This window comes from Fukomys damarensis, unplaced genomic scaffold (genome assembly GCF_012274545.1).
Source record: "Fukomys damarensis isolate Sample0158 unplaced genomic scaffold, DMR_v1.0_HiC HiC_scaffold_12, whole genome shotgun sequence".
Taxonomy (NCBI): Eukaryota; Metazoa; Chordata; class Mammalia; order Rodentia; family Bathyergidae; genus Fukomys; species Fukomys damarensis.
Genome location: NW_022900924.1, coordinates 56,983,771 through 57,007,496, shown reverse-complemented (window position 1 = coordinate 57,007,496; position 23,726 = coordinate 56,983,771). Strand labels below are relative to the sequence as shown.

The 23,726-nt window shown below is 46.3% G+C and overlaps 1 protein-coding gene across 3 annotated transcripts in view; it reads right to left on the bottom strand.

Moving 5' to 3' along the window:
• The window catches only part of Ano10 (anoctamin 10), a 105,035-nt gene extending 81,329 nt beyond the window's left edge, over positions 1-23,706 (bottom strand). For 2 of the 3 annotated variants that reach the window (XM_033762640.1, XM_010624445.2), the window contains exons 1-3: positions 10,871-11,023; positions 8,209-8,406; positions 7,162-7,296 (exon numbers count right to left, since the gene is read on the bottom strand). In XM_033762640.1, the coding sequence (XP_033618531.1) occupies positions 7,162-7,296; positions 8,209-8,406; positions 10,871-11,009 (472 nt within the window). In that variant the 5' untranslated portion in view covers positions 11,010-11,023. Of the gene's footprint in view, positions 1-7,161; positions 7,297-8,208; positions 8,407-10,870; positions 11,024-23,624 lie in introns of those variants that run through there. The other variant, XM_010624446.3, reaches the window with a different exon arrangement.
• Between the last annotated feature and the right edge of the window lie 20 nt (positions 23,707-23,726).

Sequence of the window (23,726 nt, the reverse complement as noted above, 5' to 3'; positions counted from 1 at the left end):
AGTAACAGTCTGACATTAGAGACAGGAGCTGCGTCGGGTCCCGAGTCACCCTTCTGTCTGTCACTGTGATGAGACACCGAGGCAGACTTTATAAGAAAAGAGGTTTTCTCAGCTCCCACTCCTGCTGACAGGAGCACACAGGCCCAGAGAGGTGGGGTGCTGGTCCCGGGAATGCCCCACTCGGGCCACCTCCCACCATCCCAATAGTGCACACACCACCTCGCTGGGGATGGCGGGGCCTCACCGAGGCCAGCACAGGGCACGACATGCCCATCTCTTCAACCAGGACACATGGGACAGACATGTGCAGACGGCGAGCAACCCAGACCACAGACAGCGAGCAGCACTGCAGGAAGTAAGAAGCCGGGGGCCCTGAACCCCTGAGGAAGCTGTCATCTGCTCTCTGTGCCTCGACAAACAGGAAGCAGGAGAAGGCAGCGTGAGAGCACAAAGCCAGCGGTGAGCAGCTGTCAAGCCCAACGCTGCTGGCTACAGCAAGGAACCAACATGGGGCTCCTCACACCCCCAGCATCGGGGAGCTGGGAAGAGCCCGAAGGATGTGTCCCCCAGCCCCGGCCACCTCCAAGCCGTTGTTCCCAAAGATGCAACTCTCCATCTGCTCAATGAGCACTTCACACTGAGCGCCACAGGACACGAGCTGCAAGCAGAACACCCTCGCCACAAGTCAGATGTGGAGGGCTTCCTCGTCCGAAACCTTTAGGTGCTAGGGGCAGCTATGGTCTCCTCCTGTCAGCCTCTGACGAGGGGCTACAAAGGGAGCGACTCCCACACAGCCCACAGAGAAGTACGCCTCGCTGCCATGGATTAATTTACTGAAGTGCTAGGACTGTAAGTTTCGTGATTCCTGAAAGCTGCTCTCTGAAAACAGTTCACAACTTACAACTACACATACCATTTCCTCTTCAACCAAATATAATGACACACATTACAACAAGGCAAAAACAACACAGAAGTTAAGGACCACATTTCCAAAGGCATAACAGAAGAGAGAAATTCGGAATTTAAAAATCCAGATCTGACTATTCAAATAGGATTCTCTCAGACACTATAAAAATAAAACTTTTCAAAGACCAGGAGGACGGCCACGTTGGAAGAAAGGTTCCTGCTGGAGCCAGGTAGAGATATCTCGCTGCAGGCCTGCAGGACTGGGCACTCAAAGCCACATGAAGTCCACCAAAAGTGCAAGCCCCTAGGAGAACAGGCAGAGCTCCCTTCCTGCACCGCTAGGCAGGGCCACACTGCTCCCCATGCAGCCCGAGCCCCTGGCACCGCCAATCGGGGGGACAGGGGCTCACTGAAGAGTACCGCCATCGAGCTGTGCAAAAATACTACAGGGGAACCACGAGGAAAAGGAAAATCACATCAGGACATTATAGCATCAAGCTTTGAAAAACCATGAAATTCTTCATGACGTCAAAGAAATGAATACTGACGTGAAAACTCAGTCAGAAAAATGGTAGAAAGCCTGAGAAAAGCACCTATGAACGCACATCTTTAAATATACAGGGAATACCTAAGAGCCACACATACATAGTCCACACCCCTAAGGACAAAAGAGCAGAGAAAACCAAACAACCCTTCAAAGATAACTAAGAACATTTTCCTAAAATGATGGCAACCTTTCACACTTGCAATGAAAGAACCGCATCCAACACGGCGAGGTCGACAGGCTGCTGACAAGAGACCTGTGAGAGCAGCGAGCCCCTTTTCACTCTTCCCGAGCCCCCCTGAAGCCATGCAGGTGGACAAGAAGAGCAGGAAGAGACCCATGGCATCTGCCAAGAGCAGAGGGGACTATGGCCAGGGGGTCAGGCCACAAGGTCCTGGGTCCCCAGCCTGAAGCCTCTGCTGGGGGACGAAGCTGGCAAGAGTACTCAAAGAACGGGCAGGGCAGAGGAGTCTGAATGGGGGGAACCCAGCTAACACCAGGCCCGAAGGACCCCCACCTTCGCTTGGGAGAAGGCTCCACACTGCATGTGACCCCGGGACAGGGCTGAGACTTGGCGGTGGCAGCACAGTGCAGGAGGTGCACAGGACAGAAGCAGCTGGCTGGGGACAGCACTGCTGCAGGAACCGCGGGGCCACGGTTGAGAAAGTACATCCTAGGGGAAGGACAGGAGCAAGGCAGTGCTGAGGAGCCGTGTGGTGAGAACTCAAGGCCCAGGAGCTCTTGGGACACAGCAACACCCTCCGTATTTATACGCTAATGAGGATGAAAAGCAAACATGGTAAGGGAAAAATAACCATGACTGCAGAGATTCTGAGACAAATATGCACAAATCAATTGTAAGTTTTAAAGCCTCAATAAAATGGAAATTGTCTAGGGAAATATACTGACCCCAGTAGAAATGAAAAGCCTAAACAAACCATTTCTACAAATGACTCACAGAGAATTCTTCCAAATCTAACACATAAACTAATATCAGAGCCAGGTGATTTCTTAAAGGAAGTCTACCAAGCCTTAATTTAAAAACCATATTTGATTCTGACGTCAGGTAGTAATAAAACAAAGAGTAAGAAATCTTAAACTTCATTAAGAACTTGCTAATGCTGAAGTTAGTATGGCTTTATAAGTTATTTTATATAAATTGGAAGATAAAGCAAATTACAGTAAAGTTACTTAGAATAAAGATTTTCAATGTAAGTGAAAAGAGATGCAAATATGTAGCCAAAGAAATTAAGCAAAATTCTTTTATGTTAAATTTGAACTGAATATGTCAACATAAGTTCATGATTAAAAATATATATGTATTTCTTAGACTTTTCCATTGAAATGGGGGAAAAGATGACACACTCCATATTGCAAAAGATTTTTTTAAGGCACAAAAAAAGCAATTTTAACAGAAAACATAACATCAAATAAGACAGCCCCATATACAGTAGGTTATTCATCCAAGCGGTGTAAACTCACCAGGGCTGGGGATCTCATTCAATGGTAGAGCATTTGGGCAGCACTGTGAGACCCTGGGTTCCACACACAGCACCATAAACACACCCAAGAATGAAAATGCATTTACTTAAATAAAAAGTCCTCAGATCAAACTGCAAAGCCAAACCATGCCACATTTTGATAGGAGAGGGGACTAAGAGTAAAGGATGGATTAAAAACATCCAAGCAGAGGCAAACTAAAAGAAAGCAAGAGACCCAGGATAAGGTAGAATTCAATAGCACAACAGTAAGCAAGATGAGGATTAACAGTTAATGTCCACCAAGAAACAAAAATAAAGTCAAAGACACAAGCACTCAGGGACAAGCCCTAGCTGTCAGGAGGCTGAGGCAGGAGAATCACAACAAGTCTGAGTCATCCTGAGCTATACAGTGAGTTTGAGGCCATTCTGAAGCTATACAGTGAAACCTGTCTCAAAAACAAAACAAAACCTAAATGACAATATTACCATGTACATGTAACAGAATACCACAGACAGAAAAGGAAAGTTTAAGGGAATACAAGAATGATGTAAAAGCAGAAATTCTACTAACATCATTTATCATACTGATAATGTTAGAAAGAAAGAATAATAGCGTTTACAGATGCTAGAAAAGCATTTGGTAAAACTTTATGGCCATGCATAACAAAAATTCTTATGAAGTAGAAGGACTGGATTATTTCTGAACCTGGGAAGGTTACCTAAAGTCACAAGAGTCTACGTCATGCTAAATGTTCAATGGAAGCACTCCTTTCATAAGCTGAAGAAATCACTGTGAAGCTTAATTTGGCAACATCTACCCCAAAAGATGTAGCTACCTCTGACCTAACAATCTCACTTTAAGTGAGTTTCCTAATTTGTCTGTAACGAAGAAAAGGGAGGAAAAAAATTAGATGTTCACTAACATGGTGATACCCATAACCAGGGGTCACAGAAAAGGAATGAGTTAGAGTTCCTGTAGCAACCTGTAATGGTCAAATGATAGAGTTCAATAAAAAAACAGTACAAAATGACACGCATGCTATCCTGCCAGCTATGTGAACACACGTTCTCGTGAAGGATATTTCTCTAGGGCTTCTAGTGAGGAGGAAAGAAGACTCAGAACACAGGGTAGGTGTGAGTCCTGATCTGGCCATGACCTGGTTAATAAATGTGTTGATTCCAAGCTGCAGTTTAACAGATACAAAAAAACCACAGCCCTAAACAAAACACATCACAGGTGCAGGTTGTGCTGTCCCCGAGTAGACAGAACATAGGAGGGGAGGTTACAGAAACAGAGATAAGACAGAGAGGAGCCCACCCTTCCACATGGAATTGGGCAACTCTGGGTTAAGGAGGTCACTATGCTGTGGAAAGCACCCACACCTGAGTAACCATGACAACTTCTGTAATCTGTCACCCGAGGAGCTTAAGGGACTGAGCAAGTCCTGCAAGAACTCTCTGCTCTTACCACCCTCTGCTGCTCTGCTTTGTAGAAATCCTGCTTGTTCTATTCCCAGGGAGACCCCAGTGGAATTAAGCTTCATGGATGTAAAAAGAGGCATAAAAAGAACAAACTTCTATTTGGGGCTCTCGAGACGGACAGGAGTCACTTGCTGAGCCACCAGCATTAAAAGCCAATATTTGCTCCCATCTTTGTGTTAAAGAGTTATCTGTCTGGGGTCCTCATGGTTTCCTGCTTCAAGACTACAAAGCACAGCACAGCATCTCCCCAGCACCAAGTTACCTGACAACAGCCATACACCCTTAACTACCGCATGGACCCCAGGCATTTGCTCTGAGCCCTGTACGTGACGATGTTCCAGACCCCTCGCCCAATCCTATGAAGCTCCCTGCTTTTCTTTGTTCGTCACTGGCAGCCTCTTGCTGCTCTCGGTCAACCCGCACCCAGGTGAATAAACTCTGGGCCTCACTGCCTTCCACTAGCCTGCTTGGCGGGGGTTCTCACTCTTCCACCATTTGTCACAGTGGGAAGACATTTAACCAAAATTTTAACACTGTAAAAATTCAGACAATGCAAAGTGCAGTCTCCTCCCAAACTCTGCTGCAGGTTCCTCTCTACCCTTATTACATACCTGAAAAGAACCGTAAGAACTGCAGACTGCTCAGGGAAGTGTGTTTATACATGTGCCGAATAAACTGGAAAGTGTTGTTTAATGTCCACATGCAGACAGTAAGCCCTCAGGCATTCTGCGTTTTTGGTTTGTTTCTTTTCCAGTACCAGGGATCGAACTCAGGACCTTGAACTTGCAAGGCAGGAACGGTGCTGCTGAGTTAAATCCCCAGCCCAGCATTGTGAACAGAGTTCAGAGCACACTACAATAAAGTTTACATGTTACTTTAGGAGGAAAAAAACCCACAAGATTTTCTATTAAAAAGTGAAAATACACAATTTATCCTAAAAAAATACTCCAAAATTAAAAACGAAAGTCCAAGTAAAAATTTGGATAAACTCTCCTGAGGAAAGGCAAAATCCCCAACAGAGGACAGGTTGTGAGAGACAAAGATAACCTCTGCAGTGCTGTTACCCAAGACCAGGCAAGAGGCAGCGTCCCCTAAGATGGATTCTTGCCAGAAACTTCAGGGTGCAGGAACTACAGAGGGCGGAGGAGCAAGGAGGGCACAATCAGAAACACATATGTTGCAACAGTCTCATTACCAGACAAATGGCCTGGTCTCTTCATGAGGGAAAAATGCAGAACAGAAACTGTTTGATATTAGAGACGGACGCTATATTATAGCCAGGTACGTTAGGGAGAAATGTTCCAGGCAGTCAGACAGGCCCGGCCCTTGAGGGAGTCGTGCACAAGATGAGAACACATCACAGCGGTGGCTGGAGGTGCATCTAAAAAAGCTTATAGTCCCAGTGGCCAGATTTACATACTTCCCTAAGGGATAAACCAAAATGTCAGACTATCAGTCCCACCCTTTTGAGATTTCCCGCAATTCTCCCCAGAGGTGGGCCATCCTCTCCTACCCGCCAAGACTAAGAGCAAAGACGAGACTGAGACTACAGATTACCAACCAAGGTTACTGATGCCATCCAAATGCCCTCGCCACTACTACATCACTATTAGCTAAGCGGCTATACCTGCAAACTTATTGACTGATCATAATTTACCCACCTGCTACCCACCTCATGACTGTGCTCTACAAAACCATCTCAGAAAAGCAGGCTCACTGGCAACCCACCTCTGGGTCCCCCCTTGTCTCTCAGGAGCATCTCTCACAATTAACTGTTCCTACTCTTCACCTCTGTTGTTCCTTAGAATTCCTCCTTCCACCCTAGGGAACACGAACTCCACGTATCTGACATCTAACAGGTTGGGAGATCGGAGGTGGAGCCGAGGAAACGCAATGATGGTTGCGGGGCTCTGTGCTGCCAGGCAAAGGCTGGAGGCAGCATCACAGGGAAAACCCAAAGGAAGAAGACTGGGCACAGAAGCTACAGGCAGGAAGGGCCTTTGAAGCAGCCAGAATGCTGAGGCCTTGCCGTTCCCTGGGTATGAAGCAAAACTGGAATCATACATTGTGGTAATCTCATTCATTCTCAAGAGTGTTCTCTGTAAGACAGGAATGCATCACACCAAAAGGTCAGAGCCGCTGGTCTGCGTTTGGGTACCGTGCGCCCCTGTAAACCTCCTCAGGCTTCTCTCTGTTTGCCTGTGTTCAGCACCAGCGGGACCAGAGGGGTGGGAAGGGTTCTGGGCAAGGCTAGGCGTCTTCTGCCACAGGCTTCCATTACAGGGCACTGCAGTACACAATTGAAATCCCAGCACTCTGGGAGGCTGAGGAAAGGCAGTAAACCAAGCCCAGTCTGGGTCCTCAAAAACAGTGAGATCCTGTCTCAAAATGAGAAATAAAAGGAGGATGAGATTCAGATTAGTGCAAAGGCCTAAGTTCCACCCTCAGTGCCACACACACACACACACACACACACACACACACACACACGTGTGCACACAGCCAACTACGGGCAGTGAGACCTTAAAGAGCAGCAAACCATAGAAAACAAATGCAATGGTTAAAATGTTCAACATAACAGGGCTCCACTGGCAGAAGATATGTCCGTGCTGTTGTAAGGCTGTAGAAGTTTCTCAGTAAGGAGGCAGATAAAGTTTCTGCAATGGCTTAATTTATTAAGCTTGCTTTTTGTGAAAGAACAGCAGAACTCGAACGTGTGCCCATCACCCAGCCGATGGCATAACTTACGCAGTGACTTCCCTGGGTACAGCTTCGCTTGCGGGCACCCAGGGATCATCTGCTCATCTCTAGCTCGAAGATTTTCCAGCTCATGTTTGACAATGAACTGACATTCTGCCATGGTGAGGAAATCGTCATTGTCATCTAGAATAAAAACACAAACTTCCCATTATTTTCTCAGTAATAGAAAGTTCAGTGACAAGACTTCAGTTGCTTGAGATTATGGAAATAATGCTGCATATAAAAGCAACTGACAGGAGGCACAGTCAAATATAAAACTGGTAAATTAAATACACATAAAGCTCCTTAGAGCTTTTCTGAGTACACATTTTGGTCACTCGCGGTCGCTCATGCGACTCTCTGGTCACCGGACAGCAGCTCCAGTGCGGGGTTCAAACGTCCAGATGCACACACTTGCCTGACCTCACGGCCAGGGGACAGCCCAGGCATACGCTTCTAGCCAGGGATGCCCTTCGTGTCCCTCTGGGGTGAGAGAAGAAAGGATGGCCAGGGAATGTGCTGTCCAGGCAGGCACACCTTCTTAATGGAGGTCCCTGGCCTGCAACAGGAAGTCACCCGGGTGCAGAGCTCTGTCATGCACCTGTCTGAAGAACCCCAACCCACCCATCGCCCTTGGCCCAGTTCCCAGCAGAAAGCATTCCTCCTGGACCATTCAGGAGATAGGGCTCCCGGACAGGGACACCTCACTGCTTTTTATGAGATTTTCCTACATCAAGCAACTCATCATCATGAAACACAGAATGAATGATTAAATTAGCTGTACATGTGTCCTGATTCTCCTGACCTACTCCAGGGGGCAGAGGTGGCTGCCAGGGGTTCCTATAACTAAAGCTTTGTTAGAACACCACCTTGTCCGCTCTGTTCCTAGTGGTCTAGGGCCACTTTCTGCTCCACTGTAGCAGGACCGTACTAATTCCGGGAGAGACAACACTGTCCCCAACACCTAGCAACACTCGCTGTTCGGACTTTTACTGGAAAAGTCTGCCAGCCCTGGACCACGACACAGGGACTCAGATGGAGAGGAAACCCGCTCACCGTGGAACCCTCGGAAGCTGTGCCGGGTGCCGTGGGTGAAGGCCCGCATGGTGCCATCTGTGCTCTCCTTCACCAGCCCCAGCGCCTCTGCCCCCAGCAGCAGCCGGACCCTTGAGGCCCCAACGAGGTACAAGTTGTCATTTCCCAGTGTCTCCTTCTCATGTTTATTCAGCAGGGGTCTAAACAGCAATTGGGCACCTTCAAAAACAAAAGGTAAGCACAATCTCAGAAAGAAACCAGCAAAAAATGAACACTTCCTAGTAACATGTTTCTACTTTGGTAAAAGGAAAAAATGTTGACAAATTAAATCCATCTTCCAAGCAAATAAAAAAAAAAATATATATATTTAAATATAATTATTTCCCCAACATTTAAAAAATATATATATATAGTTAGATAGATGGACAGATGAACAAGACAGTATGGTAGAACACGCCTGTAATCCCAGCACTCAGGAGTCTGAGGCAGGAGGATTATAAGTTTGAGATCAACTTTGGCTACAACTCAAGGTCCAGGCTGGCCTGGACTACATGGTGAGATCCCGTCTCAAAGAAAGCAAGAAAGAAATGAAAGAGAAGAAATGAACATGAGAAAAAATATATATAAGTCAATTGGGGATGGCTATTTCTTTATATAAATAAATGCAAAAACTAAGAAACGCAGCAGCCAGTGGTTTGGCATAATTCCACAAAGAAGTAGATATGAGTCAAGATCAGTGTCTGTAGCTCTGGGTATAAAACTGCACTGTGCAAAAACAGAATAGAAAGGTGCTGTTTCCAGCCAGGCATGGCAGCACACACCCATGAAGCCAGCACTTGGGAGGCTGAGGCAGGTGGATCCCAAGCTTAAGACCAGCCTGGACTAATAGTGAGACTCTGTTTCCAGAACAAAATAACAAAAAAAATGCAGTTTCCTAATATAAAAGACCAAAATATAAGAACAGCATATAATAGGAAGAAATAGCTATAAATCTAATTAAATAAATTTTATGACTGACAACGATAAATGATAAAAATAATATAACTTTTCCAGTTTTTCCTATACATTTCTATATTCAATTAGGTTTAATGATATTTTTAAAATTTAAGACCTTGCTATGTCACCCAGCCTCAGCCTTGTGTGTAGCCAGGATCACAAGCACCAGCACACCCATCAACATTTTTCTGAAATAATTATTTTCCTAAAATATTAAAAAGATGTTAAGATCTGATATTATGTATATAATTACTACCCACAAGATACTGGAGAAAAATGATTTTTTTCCTAATTATTTCTACCTATGTCATACTTTTGAAGGTATGTTTCTTTCATTTATTTATTTACTTTTGAGATGGGGTCATGCTGTTTTCCAGGCAGGCCTCAAACCCTTGGGCTCAATAGATCCTCCTGCCTCAGCCTCCTGAATATCTAGGACTACAGGGCAAGTACCACCATACCCAGCTGTTTCTTTTCTATTAGCCTTATAGAAATGGTTGACAAAAATTATGAAAATAATCAGATATTTGCAAAGTTTATGCTTACCAAATGGATTACCATGTTAACATTACATTATAGAGTCCACCAAAAAAATGTATACATATTTCAGGAAAAGAAAAATAGTATGACTTTGTTTTGTGTTTTTTGGTACCGGGGATCGAACTCAGGACCTTGTGCTGGCAAGGAAGACAGCAGAACCACTGGGCTATATCCCAGGCCTAGTATGATATTTTTTCAGCAGATGGTGTTAGCCTCGTGTGCGGGACCCCAGAGGATGTCATATATCAGAAAACCCACTACACCGCCGGCGCTTAAAGAAACTGAAAATGCCTGTGCAGCAATCTTGGGTGCCACGGTCACCCAAGCAGCAGCTCGCCGTGCTAATAAACGTCTGGAAGCTCATGGCCACCACTCAGCACCTCCTGTCATTGTAGAGGCCAAGGTAACTTGTACGAATCTCACCATATCTTAAGCAACTTAGTGTTAAAGTGTGCACCCGTTTTCCTCTTCCTGAGATGTGTGTACGCACACTGGGGGGCTCTGTTATGGCAGTTTACAGTACAGGTGCTATGCATCTGAAGGAAAGGTACATTTGGTGCAGAGTCGCCATCCCCAGTGTCCCTGAACTCACGTGGCCAGCAGAGAGGCAGGCAGGGAGGCACTGGAGTTATGTGCGACAAGACACTACAAATGTTGTCGAAGAAGGGACTCCTCAGATTCCAGCAGCGAAGACTTTTTTCTTTCCTCTTGGTACAATTATTGAGGAAAAATAATGCAATCTACTTTGATTCAAAATTCTGTTTTATAGGGGCCTGGGATTTAGCTTAGTGGTTTCGCCGCCTGCCTTGTAAGCGCAAGGGCTGGAGTTTGACCTCTGGTCCCAAAAAACAAAATTCTGTTTTATAGGCATTTTTGTGATGAACAGTCCTAGCCCAATGCTTGTCCAGCAGAAGGTGCTATTTTGTGTGACTCAGTTTCCTGCAAGCCGGGACTGCGCTCATCAGCCCTGAGCAGCGTAGGTGGCCCTCAGGCACCCAGCACACCCCTGCTGTGCGAACGCTAACTTCAGAAAGCTCGGCAACGTGGGCACAGACCTCACCCAGAGGGAGGGAGGAGGAGCCACGGCTGTGCGGAGGCAGGCCTGGGGAGGGCCGGAGGCAGCACGCACTGCACCTGTTTTACTCACCTCCGTCTTTCTTTTTAGCAACAATTCTGTTTCTCAGCCATTCTTTGGTTTCTTCTTTGACATCCTGAGCAAGTTCTATGACCACCAAAGGCGTGAAAGAAGTCTCGTAAGTGTCCAAAGCTGATAAGGTCACTTTCATCTTTGACGAACTTCCTGAAAATTAAGAAAGGCGAGATGGGTTATTCTGGCAAAGAAACACTACAAACCTACTGCATTTTCTCTTAATTACAGCTAATCCTGGCTTCAAAGATGCAGGCAAATCTCTCACAATCCAGACAGGCGTAGGTGAGGCTGGACGACGCTCAAGGCACCCACGTGAGCCAGGCTAGGAGAGCGCCCCATCCTAGCTCAGAATGCACAGGGGCGACTGTGGGAGAGCAGGGAGGAGCTGAAGGGGCCCCGCACAGAGGCCTCGGGAAGTGTGACCCCGGAGCGGGACTGGAGGAATGCATAGGAGCTGGCCAGAGAGCCAGCAGAGGACATTCCACGCAGCAAAGCAGTGCTTCTTTACTGAACGACGGCGAGAGGAGGAGCAGTGGCTGGGTGCAGCTCTCAGTGGCTCAACACTGAGTGGCCCGGTTGCTCTGGGATCCTGGCCAGGACGGCACATGGCAGCAAGGAGCTGAGCAGAGCCACAGCTGCTCACCCCAGTGAGCCCAGAAGCAAAGAGAATGCAGGAGGGCGCTGGGGCCCCACAGTCCCCAAGCGCACACCCCAGCGACCTCAGGAGCTCCCGCTCGCCTCGCTTCTCCTGGCGCTTCCGCTGCTTCCCAGGACCCCGGGGGAACACACACGTGTGAAGCCCTACCATGCTCTCCTCGGAACGGTCCTTGGTTGCCGTTTAAAATACCAATGACACTTCTAGGACTACAGAAAATGAAACTCCAGTTTAAAATCAAAGTGATGACCTACAGGATGCTTCACTATCTATCTTGGCCCTCTCGCTACCTCTGAAAACACCTTCCCTTCTTCCATCGTCCAACACTACCTCGAAGTGCGTCCAAGCCAAATTCTAGACTGCTGCCTTCATTCTAATGCAATCTCTCCTCCCTTACAGCTTGAATCAAATGTCCCCAAAGCCCCAGGCACTCACAGGTGGGGCTTACGGGAGGGGATGGGATTGTGGGGACATGACAGTCATCAGCAGACCAGTACAATGATGGTTTATGGCTAAATCCGATCTTGGAAAGAGGAGGTCACTGGAGTGGTGGCCTGGCAGGGTCTATTCCACCCCCCCTTCATCTCTCTCTGCTTCCAGCTGCCATGCCACGGCTGCTTCTCCCCTGCCACGCTGCCCTGCCTTGGAGCCAGCAGACTATGAATGAAACTGCTACACACTGTGACCAAATAAACCTTTCTTCCTCATAGCTGTGTTGGGTATTGTGTCTCAGCAACAACAAAGTAAGAAAGACAGATTTTGGTACCAGAGAGGTGGGGGTCACTGCTGTGACACGACCTGATCCTGTGGTTCTGAAGCCTCTGGAACTGGCCTGCCGGAGGAGTACGGTTAGATTTGGAGACCCAGGCTGGAGAGGCAGTTCTAGAATACGGTAAACTGAACTTGAAGGGAGATTCTGGTCAGACCTCAGAAGACCCAAATGTTGACAGTAACACAACTAAAAGACCAGACTTGAGAGGTTTCATTCGTGAACAAGGAATCCACTGGTAGCTGGACTCCAGATCATGTGTCTTATCCTTTGGTAGAAAACTTTTCTACATTTTTTGCATGTCCTAAGAACTTGTAGGAGCCTGAGATTCAGGGAGCAGACTAATTTATCTGGTGGATGAAATTTCAAGGCAGTAAACATTCACGATCTGGCTTGGGTGCTGTTGGGTGCCAGCTCTACATTAAGATCAAGAGCAATGAGTCCAGTGGAACGATTTTTTAAGTTTTGAGTTCGGCCAGAAAGGAAGATCCATTAAACTTGGGGTGTGTAAAGATGGAGCAGAGAAGAGCTTAAGAAATGAAAAGAGTAGCATTAAAAAGAAGCCAAGTATTTTGAAACAGGACAGCTTGTGGGCATGTGAGGACCCAGGAAGGCTTAACCCTTCAAGGGCTCAAAACTGTAAAAATGACAGATTCTGCTTTGAGCAGAGAGCTCTAGGGCACTCTGTTAGAGAAGGGCTGTTTAGGGGATTAAGTCCCTGGGATTCAGATTATCATGCTCATCCAGCCAGGCACTCACATGCCTCTGCAGCCAGGAGCAAGATGCAAAAGGGCCTGGCTAGGGCTCCAGCTGGTGGCACCATCATAAAGATGGTGCCGGTTTTTCAGGCATGCAGAATGTAAGAGTTGTGAGGTCAAGAAGGCTTCCACTTTGACTCCAGAAGGCCTGGGAGGCCAGGCAATGTGCATGAGGGAGCAATGCATGAAGCTGCAAGGATAAAGTCAAAAGTATAACAGACTCCAGGATGTTGGAAAAGCCAGAAATGCAGAACATTTGAGGAAAGCTGCAAGGAGCAAGGAAAGCCAGCCCAAGAGAAAGGCCACGAGGGCTACAGATACCAGCAACGCAACCCAGGTGGCATTACCCTAGCTGTTTGAAGTTCACAATTCATCACAATTTGCCCAGGGAGCTAGACACGGAACAGGATGTAGTGTCTGCTCTGATCGGTTTTGATTTTGCTTTGGTCTCACCCCCTTTTCCTCCATTTTGCAATGGAAATGTTTCCACTGTGCCATTGTATGTTAGCAGTGTCTAACTTTCTTTTCTTTTGTACACAGGCTCACAGCTAAGAGTTTACCTTAGAACTCATAGGAGACTTTGGACTTGGACTTTTCGGCAATGCTAAAATGGTGAGGACTTTGGCAACTCTTAGTGATGGACTAAACGCTTGAGTCTTTTGGGGGCCAGTGCAGAATGTTACGGTTTATATCTAGATGTCCCCCCAAGCATCATGCACTCATAGGTGAGGCTTCTGGGAGGTGACTGGGTCACAGGGACATGATACGCAGGAGATCAGTCCACCCTCAGGTTTACAGCTAATGTGACCTTGGGGGTGGAGTCTGGTTGGAGGAGGTGGTCAGTGGGGGCGTGGCCTGGAAGGGTCTATCTCCCTCCTCCTCCTTTGATCTCTCTCTGCTTCCCACCATCAGCCCATGAGATGTTTCTCCTCTGCTACACCTGTTGTCCTGGAGCCCGAGCACCATGGAGTGAAACGTCCACACACTAAGCTGAAATAAACCTCTCCTCCTTACAGTTGTGGGTGTTGTCTCAGTGACAAGAAATTAACTAAGACAACCTCCAAAACTGCTTTTTCTTAACTTCAAATTCTAACCTCTGCACTGATGTCTGCACCATGTCTCTAATCGTATCCTCTAAGGTTCATTCCATCACCGTTTCAAACTATCTCACCAAAACTTCCATCTCAACACATCCCAAAGTAAGCACAGATACTTCTCCCCAGTGTCGGCTTTCTCTCCAGCTTCCCAACCTCTCTCAAAGACACCATCTTCAGCTCTGCTACCGAGCCTGAAAAATAATGGAAACCCACACATGGGGTGAGGCACTAAGGCCTAAAGCTTTCCTTCTGAAATGTCTTACCCGTGGGTCTCTCAACCCAGTGTTCTCAACCCTGGAAAATTTCCAGACTCTAGATTCACTTCTTCTAACTTTGCACTTTGTGTCAATTTTAATAACAGCAATATACACATGCAGATCCGTTCATAAAAACAATCACAAAGGGAATGACAATACTACGAAAGTGTACACCATCTTTCTTTTCCTTGGTAGAAACTAATTTTGTAGCAATCCAACCAAAACAGATTGAGGCTGTCTGACTGGACTGATCATCAGTTTTTGCCCTAATAGAGCTCGTTTTGTTTAGGGAAGCACAGGTCTTATAAATCAATGCTGGGTTCACACTGAACTCTGAATGCACCAGGAGTGCTATTTAAAGATACCTGCTGAATCACTCAGTGCTTACTAAAACAGCAGATTTAATGCAAGATATACATATATATGAATTTACAGGATTGTTTTACAGTGGCCGCCCACAGTCAGATGTGGAAGAGGGCAGAAGGGCTGTCTGTGCGCTAGAGATCTGAAGGATCCAGACTCACTGTAGAGTTTTGTTTGAGTATCAAAAAGCCAAAAGGTCTGTGCTGAAAGGTTGAAGGGTCTGCACCAGAAGCCAGGAGCCAAGAAGACTGAACTCCCGGGAAGACACAGAAGCGCCCTCCTTCCTGTCCCTGTATTCCATGCAGGCTGTGAGCTCACTAGTGCTGTCACTCACATCCAGGATGTCTTCTGTCCTCAGTAAACCCCCTCAGCCACACCCAGAACTGCACCATCCAATTTAGTTGGGCGTTTCTTATGCAGGTGACACAGTTAACTACCACACCTGCCAAGTCCATTACCAACATGCAAGGTTCCAGAAGGATCAGATCAGGACAAGACACAGGGCCCACCTCCATATGAATACTGCAATGTGGCGAGCACAGTTCATGCAGAAACATTTCGGACAAGCAAAGGTGGAAGCACGTGCTATATAGGGAGTGATGTGTAACATCAATGAAGGGAGGACAAGGCAGCATGTGGAAAGAATGATAAGACTGCACTAACAGAGCAGAGGCACCGGCTCTGTTTTATAAACTATTACCATGCAAGAACATCAAATGCTATCATTTACACCTGAGTCAATGGCCAGCAAGAAGATCCCGTAGGTTCCGGGCAGAGCAGTGTGTGTCAGAGTGGCATGGATTCCAACAGGTAACCTACAGGGTGACAGCACAGGTGTTCTTCGCGGTACTCTCTGAACTGTCCGGCACAACGGAACTTTCCCTTAGTGAGAACATTACACCTGCCAACATACCAAACGTTAATCTACCAGGCACTACAGAGGCTCAGCCTCATCCCCTTTGAAGCAGAATAATAACCACAGACACACTTCTGTGAGCCTCGATGTGACGGAGTCTGAAGGTAGGTGAGTAAGTAAAAGTTAGTAAAGCCTGCACCTTCCACCTGAGCACTCTGCCCAGAGAAGCAGCGGGGTGCACAAGGCCACTCTGACACACAAGGCAAGCACGGTGGCAGGAGCCAGGGAGGGGAGCAGCCGCAAAGGGGCACTGAGTGAGCAGGAGGGCCGAGAGCCAGGCAGCCTCCAGATAACTCCAGGGTTCCCAGCAGGAAGAATGACTCTGAGGGAAGAAAGAGCAATGCTGGAAATAACAGAAGAGGCAGTGTTCAGCAGGGTATGGGAGCTGTATGAAGGGTCAGTCCTTGAAATGCACACGTTGTCCAGTGTGGGTAATAAAAGGTCCACATTACTTCTAATTGCCAGGCCACAAAACAATTTCTCTGAGACACAAAAAGCTGGTCTCCTTTTGAAACATGGACATGAGCACTACCTAGAAATTCACAAAAAATACTTGATAAGTGACATTACCATTTAAGATACCATATGTTATTCATGCAAGGCACACCCTTACCAATATCTATGAAAGACAAAAACCGCTATCCCTGGTACAGAGTTCTCACAAACCAAAAACAAAAATACAAACAATGAAAACACAACCCCCAAAGAAGCAATATGCCAATGCATACTTGAACAGATATTCAAATTCACTAATGAAATAAATGCGAAGTAACAAGATACTTTTCCTTTTTAAGATTTGCCAAAAATAAAAGATGGAAAGAACCCAACTGGGGCATATGTTTAGAAAACTGGGCATTTTCACACGTATTTGACAGATACTATAATTTGATGTCACTGTTCCATAAAGTAGACTGATAACATGAAAAACAATGTTAAATAGTAAGTATTCATAATCTTGTACATAACAGTTATTTCTATAATTTCTCCCAAGAAAAAATTAAACTATATATGTGTGTGTGTATGTATATAAAATCATCAGTTTTACTTATTTATAGAATATATTTAAAAATAATTTAGCCAAATATGACTATAGAAGTTCATTACAGATTATTTACTAAATTTATTTGTGTTTATGGCAAAGAAACAACAAAAAAATACCTAAATGTTTGTCCACAGGACATTGGCAAAACAAACTATGGTACAATACACAGTGGACCCTCAAATTACAATTGGCCTGATGTACAAACAACTTGGGTTATAACCAGAATTTTAGTTTTAATTTATGAACAAAATTTTGAGTTTTGCTGGCTGCTTGTGCTTCCAGATGGTCTCAGATACAGATTCAATCCTTACAGAGTTCTGGAAAGGACATTACAACATCCTTCCTTGTGTGGGGTTAAGTGAAAAATCCTGGGCAAATGTCTCTCTAAGGACTCTGAGATCTGCCTGTACACAGGAGAGAGTCTTTGAAGGCTGTGTAGAGGAGCCTGAGCCTTCACTGACCAACCTGAGTTACAACCAGCGCTCAGGAACAAACTGAGTTCATAAGTCAAGGGTCCACTGTAACAGAATCATTAATACAAGGATACGGATCTAACTATATTTACCAATATGGAAAGCATTTCCTAACATGCAGTAAGAAAAACGAAGTACAGCCCCACATAATTACATATAATAAATATATATAAGTATCAGTGACACTAGCTAGCATTTGTAGGGTTTTATTACATGTGAGGCACTAGGGTACATTTTTAATATTAATTAACTCATTTAATCCTCCTAGCAACCCCTTGTTGAAGGAAGTTTAACACTTTCATTTCACCAATGAGAAAATTTAGGCTATAAAAAGGTCTTGTGGTTTGCATTTCGATGTTCCTTAAAGCCTTCTGGGACCATAGGTGGGACTTTTGGAAAATGACTGGATTATGGGGTTTATGGCTGACTTGCATTAGGAATTGAGGTCTGGTGGGAAGCTGTGGATCACTGGGGGCTTGGCCCAGAAGGTTAAATCTGTCTTCCATCTCCTCCCTTGTCTTTCTGCTTCCCATCCATACTGTAAGTAGCTCTCCTCTGCTATGCTCCTCTGCCACACTGTTCTGTCTTGGAGCTCAAAGATGAACCAAAATAAAGCTCTCCACTTTTTAAATTGTGGATATGAGGCACTGTGTATCAGTGATAAGGAAAGTGACTAAGACAGGTTTTGGTAGCAGAGACGCAGGGTTGTTGCTGTGACCCTGTGGGTCAGAAACCTCTGAAACTGGTTCATGGGAGGAGTTTCGGAAGGTTCACAGATGCTGGCTTGAGAAGCAGCCCTAAAATGCTATAAGCCAAGCTTGATAAGAAATTCTCATCAGAGATTGGAAGACAAGAATGTTGACTTAAAAAAAAAAGAGCAGATGGTAAAGATCAGGCTCAGGAAGTTTCAATTATGAACAAGGAATCCATTGGCAGTTGGATTCCAGGTCATGTGTGTTATGCGCTGGTAGAAAATTTGTCTACATTTGGCTCATGTCTTAAGACTTTGTGGCACACTGAGATTAAGGGTGACAGACTAATCTGTTGGAAGAAATTTCAAGGAAGTCCAATGTTGGGGCTGTGGCATGGACACTGATAGAAGCTAGGTTTACATCAAAAAGCAAAAGCAAAAAGCCCATTTTTAAAGTTTTCAGTTTTGCCAGAAAGGAAGCATCCACAAAGATGGAGCAGAGAGCTTGCCTGTTAAACAGATTAACAATAAGGGAGACTGGGATATAATAAGATTCATTTCGAATGACAGAAAAGATTAACATTAAAAAAGAAAAGTATTTTGGATCAAAACAGTAGGAAAAACGCCTGAAGCCATGTGAAGAACCAGTAAGGCTCCAAGCTTCACAGGCTCATTATTGGAAAACTGAGACTTTGCTTTGAGAAGAGAGCCTCAGGGCACCGTGCTCCTGAATAGATGCCCAGGGAATTTGTTCCCTCAGGTTCAGCCATCCAGGTATGTAGAGACCTTTACAGCCATGATGCAAAAGCATAGCTACACTCAAGCTGGTGGCAGACCCTGGCATCATCCGTGTGGTGCTGGTTTTATAAGCATGCAGAATGCAAGAGCTGTGGAGTCAGAGAGGCTTCCACCCAGATTTCAGAAGAAGGCCTGGGAGGCCAGGCAGGGCACTCTTAAGAAGGCAGAGTGTGAAGCTGTGTGTGTGAAGCCCAAGGTGCAGTGGAGACCTCAGGATATTGGAGAGACCAGGAACATGGAATGTCTGAGGGAGGTCACAAGGAGTGAGCAAAGCCAGCCAAGACAGAAGACATGAGAGACACAACCACTGGTGACGTCACAGGGGTGGGGCCTCCCAGGCCACATGGAGTCCACATCTCACTGCCACAACCCACTCTGGTGCTGGACATGGCCCTGATATGTTTTGGCCTTGTTTTGGTTCAACTGATTTCTATATCCTATTCCTTTCCTCCTTATTGTTATGGGAACATTTACTCTGTGCCAGTGTATGTTGGAAGGGTTTAATTTTCTTTTTATTTTTATAGAGGCTCACAGCTAAGAGCTTGCTTTGAGTCTCAGAGTCTCAGTACTAGGACTTTTCATCAATGCTGGAACTGTCAGGACTTTGGCAGCTCTTAGAGATGGGCTGAGTGCAATTTGTATGTGCATAAGTCTTTTAGGGACTTCGGGGAATACGGTGGTTTATATCTAGGTGTCCCTCACAAGATCACAGGCAGCACCTTGGGGAGGTGACTGGATTATACAGGAATCACAGCTGACCTACCATTAGGAGGTAGGTTCAGTCAGAAGAGGCAGGTCACAGGGATATGACCTGGAAGGCTGTATCTCCCTCCCTACTCCCTCCTTTGACTCTATTTCCTATCCACCATGCTCTGAGCAGCTCTCTTTCACCAGACCCCTCTGCCATGCTATCCTGCCTTGGAGCCAGCTGACTATGGATTGAAACCTTTCCTTCCTTAACTTGTGGGTGTCTGAGGAAAGTGACTAAGATGGGGGTTAACAGTTTGCCTAACATCTCACAGCAGCAAATGGAAGTTGGGGCCCAGCTCTGACACCAGGCCCTATCTCAAACCACACATAAATGATGTGACTCCTGCGAGGAAAATCCGCACCACTGCCAGTCAGGGGCATTCTCCAGGTTCTGATTTGTGGTTCTGATTTAGGATGGTTTTGATTTTCTTCTACATTTTTATTTTAGTGAGCCGGTATTTTTTATAATAAAAAATCAAAGTGGCACTTTATCTGTAGAATAGTAGAGAAGCCCCCACATTTTCAACAGTAAATGTAAAATACATACTTTGGGGCCAAGTGATATCTAATTAACTACACAGTAGAAGAAACTGTCTGAAGCCATTTCTATTTAACAGTGAAACGTCTCTATTGGGCAGTATGTGACATAAAAGGACTCATACTATATTGGACACCACCTCCCACCCAGAAGACAACCAAAAGCTCTGCGTGAGCTGGACCCAGGATGTCAGACCAGGGGAGCGCTACGGTGTTACCCCTCACTATAGTGCGTTCCCCAGACCCAGAGCCACCCTGCCAGTGTGACGGAGACAAATGCAGCCCAGGGCTCCTAAACAACACCAGGCCACCCGAAAAGCCCTGTTTTTCCCTGTTTGTGAACTCAGCAGCCAGAAAAGCTCAAGCTGGCATTACTATCTCATCATCAGAAATATCGCTGCCTTGCTACAACCGTGTCCTGTATGTTTTCATTCAATAAAAACTCCAAGACCAACACCAGTGCTGGCATTGCCAGGACTACACTTTGAGCTGCGAGCCATGTGGGAGAGAAGGCTCCCTGCAGCCCTGCCCAGCCCCGAGACCCTGAGACAGAAGAGCCTCTGCCCGCAGCACAGGCCTGCAAGCCCTGCTCCTCTGTACCACTGCCAGCTGCTCTGCAGCTGTGCCATCTGTAGAGACACTGTGAGTGGGCACAGGCACTCACCCTCCTCCACCGCCTCTGCTCTTCCTCCTGTCCTGTCACTGCCCAGGGCTATCCTCTGCCCAGGAAACTTCCATCCCCCTAGGATAAATCCACCTGAGCATGTTTTCTCCTCTGGGGACTTCCGGGGTACCCAGTTTCAGGGGCACTGGCCCTTCTGTCCTGCACGCAGCAGGGTGTGACTGTCACAGGTTTTCCTCTCATGATTCACTGGCCAGGGGAGTCAGGTCCACTTCTCCCACTGAACTGCCCCCATGGATGGCGGGAATACCAAGTGTAAGGCAGAAGGCCCTGCAGCCTCGGCCTAAACTGAACTCTGCAGCCCTCTGTCACCAGAGGGTCTGAAAGGGAATTGGCTCCACCACCACCATGCACGCTGCACAAAACATGGAATCAATACTGTACCAAGTGGGGGACATGAAGGCTGCAGGTGTGGCTGGAACACCAGCTTCTAGATGGGGCCGATCTCACAGCCAGCAGTGATTCTGTGTGGGCCGAGGCAGGGGTGTGGCTCTCCTACCCTAGTCCACCTTCCCTTTGGGCCAGGATTTCAGCCAGCATGGCCGAGAATGACTACAGGTCACAGAGTGCTGTGGCCTGAGAGACCCCAGGGTTTGGGAGGAAGAGAGCACATTCTCAGATTTCACCCAGCTTCAGCCTGTGCGGGTTTGCACAGAGGGCCAAAGATTCCTGTGGCTTTCACATGAGCCACTGAATTGTGGCCCACAGGGAGAAATTCTGACTCTGGAGGTCAAGACGCAGAGAAAGATACTGAAGGTTCCACCACAGAGGGACAGGAGGGTAGGGAGTTATTTTATCAAGGTTCAAGAAAAGAGTGACATGGGCCGGGGATTTAGCACAGGGATTCCACTGTCTGCCTCGTAAGCGCAAGGACCTGAGTTCGATCCCTGGTACCAAAAAAGGAAAAGAGTGACAGCTTTTATCCTGGGGGTTATGCCCTTTCTCAGTTTGGCTTTTCAAAAATGGAATTATCAAAAATCCTAAAGCTAATAAAGGAAATACATAAAGATTTCTTTAACAATCACCTTTTTCATACTCAAGGAGAAACAGGAAGCAAAATAGTAGCCACTCTCAGTGGTGAAGCAGAACAGGGAACATTCAATAGGAGAAACTGAAAATCTCCTTGCTCAGGTTGGGCACCAGGGGAACTTCCACACCATAAAGGCCACGACTTGCTCGGTCAGGACTGGAAAAAGCCCCAGCACCTGCAGAGGCCGTGGGACACAGAGTGCTCTCCATAGCGGCACCCGAGACACCTTCAGACAGGTGCAGGGCAACAGAACTGGGGCCCCTCCTGCAGGCCTACGGATGTAGAATGGTGAGCAGACCTGAGGATGGAAACTGCTCTGCACCCAGCCATCCTCACAGACAGACAGCGCAGGCTGCGGTGACACCTACACAGGAGTCTGAGAACTGGACACCATAGTGTGGCCAGAGGAGGGGCACTGCTGACAGGTTGGCCACCGGCCAGGCCCCACCTGATCAGCACACGGCCACCAGCTCTGCCTCCTCTCCCGCTTGCTTTCTGTCTACACCGGGGGTTTGCGTGTTGTATCTGGAATTAATCTGAAATATTCTGTGCTTCCTTACTATGAATGTTCTGGGTTATGCAGAACTGAATGAGTTCTCCAGAAATAGATTTTCAGTTTTAAAACCAGGTCATTGAGAAAGGAGTTGTTGGCCTGTGGCACAATGCTTTGGAGAGACGCCCACCCACCGTCAGGTTATACCCTAACAACAGCGTTAAGTTGTTAGGGGTCAGTCCTTCTATTCTATGGCTTGATGATCTAGAAATGGTATATAAAACTAATTAGAGGGCACCTCGCTGCTACACAGGCTACTTATCCAGGAAAGGAAGGTAAACGTCCCCTTCTAAGGCATGAGGCTCCGGATATGTCCTGAGGGAGATGTGGGTGTTCCACTGCATCCTGTCATCTTGCTTAGGAGCTACCCAGATGCTTTTTAAAAGGCTAAGGACATGGACACCTCAATGCCATGCAGGATCCTGAACTGGGTCCGAGACATGAGCAGAACAACTGGTGAAATACACATAAGGTCTGCAGGTTTCTTAACAGAACAGGGTAAATTTCAGTTTCAGTCATTGCACCACGGTTATGTAAGATGTTAGCCTGTGGGGAAGCTGGGTAAAGTGGGTAAGGGAATGCAGTCTACCATGTTAACAACTTTTTAAATAAATAGAATTATTTCGAAATCAAACATTTTAAATACCTCTTCCCCTCAATTACTCATTTTCCTCTAACATATATGCATAAAAACTCAGCTAAACTAAAAATAGCAATTTCCAATTCACATGACACTAGACATTCAGAGCTGGTCGATTTCAAAAAGGTTTTATATTTTATACAAGCAAAACTAGAGACAACTGAGATGAGGAATATGCTAATAAAGTACTCTGGAGTTTATGCAATCTAAGCCCCAACAACTATACATGCTTGGAGAGACACTGAATCCTACCCTCCAAGCACAGCACTAGACACACAGCTGAAACTCCAGTTTGATACAAAACAAACCCATGTGATGATTATGAACTGTTTAAAATTGTTTAAGCCAGGCATAGTGGCACACACCTGTAATCCCAGCACCCTGGGAGGCTGAAGCAGGAGGATCAAAGTTTGAGCCCAACGGGGCAAATCAGTGAGACGCTGTCTCAAAATAAAAGGACACAGCTCGGTGTGCAGGCTTAACAAATTTTTGTGATCACATAAAATGCTAAGTGAGAAAAGGTTAGGTGCGATTGAAAGTATGATAACAGAAGTGAGATAGAAAGTAAAATAACACTAGAAAGTAAGATAACGCTAGAAAGTAAGATTACACTAGAAAGTAAGATAACACTAGAAAGTAAAGGGATCCTACCCCAATTAAGTACTATGTAAATTTTCATAAAAATCTTAGGACGAAATGCATCAAGATGCTTAGAGAGGTGGTAAACACAGAATATCTACATTCTCGTCTTTAAATGAGGCATTTTGCGTCCATCTTCCGGGATGTCCACGTAGGAGGGTCACTGGGTTCGTTTCGGGCTCACACTCTGGCGCCCCCGCCCT